Source organism: Notothenia coriiceps, unplaced genomic scaffold (assembly GCF_000735185.1).
Source record: "Notothenia coriiceps isolate Sejong01 unplaced genomic scaffold, NC01 NC01_scaffold00024668, whole genome shotgun sequence".
Lineage (NCBI taxonomy): Eukaryota > Metazoa > Chordata > Actinopteri > Perciformes > Nototheniidae > Notothenia > Notothenia coriiceps.
Genome location: NW_011357369.1, coordinates 3,880,705 through 3,883,486, shown reverse-complemented (window position 1 = coordinate 3,883,486; position 2,782 = coordinate 3,880,705). Strand labels below are relative to the sequence as shown.

At 37.1% G+C, this 2,782-nt stretch overlaps 1 protein-coding gene across 1 annotated transcript in view; it reads right to left on the bottom strand.

Annotated features, from left to right (window-relative positions):
- scyl1 (SCY1-like, kinase-like 1) overlaps positions 1-2,518 on the bottom strand; it is a 12,650-nt gene extending 10,132 nt beyond the window's left edge. The window contains exons 1-2 of the mRNA XM_010782980.1: positions 2,302-2,518; positions 986-1,126 (exon numbers count right to left, since the gene is read on the bottom strand). Of these exons, the coding sequence (XP_010781282.1) occupies positions 986-1,126; positions 2,302-2,409 (249 nt within the window). The 5' untranslated portion in view covers positions 2,410-2,518. The remainder of the gene's footprint in view (positions 1-985; positions 1,127-2,301) is intronic.
- Positions 2,519-2,782: the final 264 nt, after the last annotated feature.

Below are 2,782 nucleotides of genomic sequence, written 5' to 3'. Positions count from 1 at the left end.
AGGGAGCAGGAGGGGACTGACGAGCCTGCCGAGATGTGAGAGGACAGTGAGTGGCGACTTCATTAGGATACGCCCGTACAATTTAATTCAACAGCTCCGCTTTTAAATTTGACGAAGTTTATAATGTTCTTAATTGTTTCTTATTTTTTTGTTCTACTATGGTCCAAAATATTTAAGTCTTCTTGTGGCATCTTGTGGCACATCCAGCGCAAACTATTCCCTCGATGCTCAACAAATGATTCAATAAACGCCTTACAAAAAAATTAAAGCTCCGCTTTAAGGAAGTATTGTGGTGTTTACTATACATAAATATTATACAATAAATGTTAAATAATCAACATTATTTTTAAGAATCCTAAAATGTATGAAATGTCTCTTTATATATTTAATTTTCAATTAATTCTTAGAGCAAGACCTTTAACAGGTGCACCAATGGCAACCATGCTATCATAATAAAAGTACAGCATAAGTATTCTATGATATTACTGAGAACACAAAACCGTCTAAGAATCAGCTTATATAAAAAAGGTAGAATAAAACAACTTTCGTAAACAGTGACATTCACACTCACCTCTATCTGAACGTAAACATGTAGAAAAAAGCAAGATGGTGGAGATGAGATACTAACACACACAGAATTGTTCAGCATGTCACTAAGCAAGCTGGGTGACAGTTTCGATGTTGAATACCCAAAAGTAAACAAAGTAGCACACACCAAGGTCTTCAGGACAAAATCAGACAAACATGCTGACGTTTTGGCCTGATGGTGTTCACCATAATACATGTGTTGATTTGAGATTACTCAACATTTTCCTTTAGTTCTCTGTGTGTGTGCCTCCTAATTACCTTTGTGTATTCAGCTTTGAACCTTTATTAATTTAGTTTAGGCACCACAAAACAAATACAGGAAATACCTTTTTATAAACAATGTCAGTGTTTGTGTTGGGTTTAAGATGATGAGGGCAAAATACACACAAACACATACCTCCAATCCATCCACATAAGCCAGGATGTTTGGGTGACGCAGGGTCTTCATACGCTTGAAGGCAGCCTTGGCGAGCTGGGTCTGCTGCTCCGTCCCCTGCGCTACCTCGTACAGAAACACAGACACCGGCTCTCCATTGGTCTGAGGACAGAGGTTGAGTTAAAACAAAAGTAAATAAAAACTAAATATACTATAAATATTTCAACCTGTCATGTTCAAATGAATTACAACAAGCATGATGAAAACAAGAAGCTGGTGTTTTTTGAAGAAGTAAAAACATGTAATGACATCCGAACTGATTAACAACATCAAGCATGATACAGTTATCATATAGTGAGAGAAAAGGACATATTCATAACTAATAAAAGATAGGCAATAAAATGTAGGCCCTTAAAAACTAAAAAAATACTGAAAAAAACTAAAATTGTTCAGATGAGGAACTTTTTTCCATGTAAATAAAATACGTGCAAACGTTTTTGTTTTTTGTCCATAATAAATGATTACATCCTAGGCTTCCATGTTATTTGAATAACAAAACAAGCTGGGTCTATTTTATACAGAATCCTAATGTGTACTGACATTCATAAACACTATAAATCTTGAGATGAACGTATGGGTGCGATAAATGTTACGCAATGCATACCTGTGTAATGTATTTCTATACATTTGTTAGGGATAACATATTAGGAAAATGTTGTTTCGCAATGCATACTCGTAAAATGGGAACTCTCAATATACGTCCTCCTGGAGTAATTTTCCTTTTGCTGTATGAACAACTCCTTAAATATTTATTAGCACATTTATGATTTGCAATATTTAGAAAGCAGATGCTTTGCTTTCTTTATCTGGCCCTGCAGTGACGGTGATGACACCGACAGTCAGGATTGAGTTGCTCAGTTATAATAACATGGATAGATATTTAAATGAGCTGCTGTAAGTGATGTCCGATGAGGGACGGAGACTTTATTAATGTTATAAAATTAGCTTAAAAACGATTTCAGAAACAGTAATTAACTCGGCTTTAACGGAGTGACGTGGCGAGAAATACGTGTCTGTCTTTTGGAGTAAACAAAGCCGAAGCTCACTTCGTTAGCAATAAATAAACGATACCTAAAGAATGGAGAAAATGAAATAAACAATGACATTCGATCAGGGAGGAAGATGATAGAGATACGGACAGACCTGAGCCGAAACAACGCCTATTAACTACTGGACATCACGTCTAAAAGCTAAATACATTAGCGAAGAGACAGTGACAGGCCTCCATAGCGATGCTAACAGCTAGTCGAGGATCGGTGTCGGTTTTCCGCTTTTACCTTTCTCTTCCCCCTGTGTAGACTCCATATTCCAGACTTCTCCTGAAAGTCTGGCAGGATTTCATAGGCAAAGTCTTTGACAGGATCCCTGGCAAAAAATGACCACATCTCCTCTTTCCTCCACACCACATCAAACACACACAAACACCTAAACAGACCGCTAGCTAGAAGAGGCTAGCTAGCGAATTGGTACGAGTGTAAAATGGCTCCGGGTAAAAGTTCTGCCTGTATGGTGGTTCCGCTCCTCTATTCTATCTCATCACTAGTTGCATGGTAAATCATATCTAATTTTAGCTGATAATAGCCGCCCTGGATAGATTCCTCTCAATGTCTAACTCAAGTCGTAATCTGAATGATGTCCAAGCCTCATTTGGCAACAACATGACTTAATACAAATGTTTATTTTGATATATTACTTCTCCTTGTAAGAACATATTTCTTGCCAACATCTCTACTCTATGGAAGTTGAAGTCAATGTTAA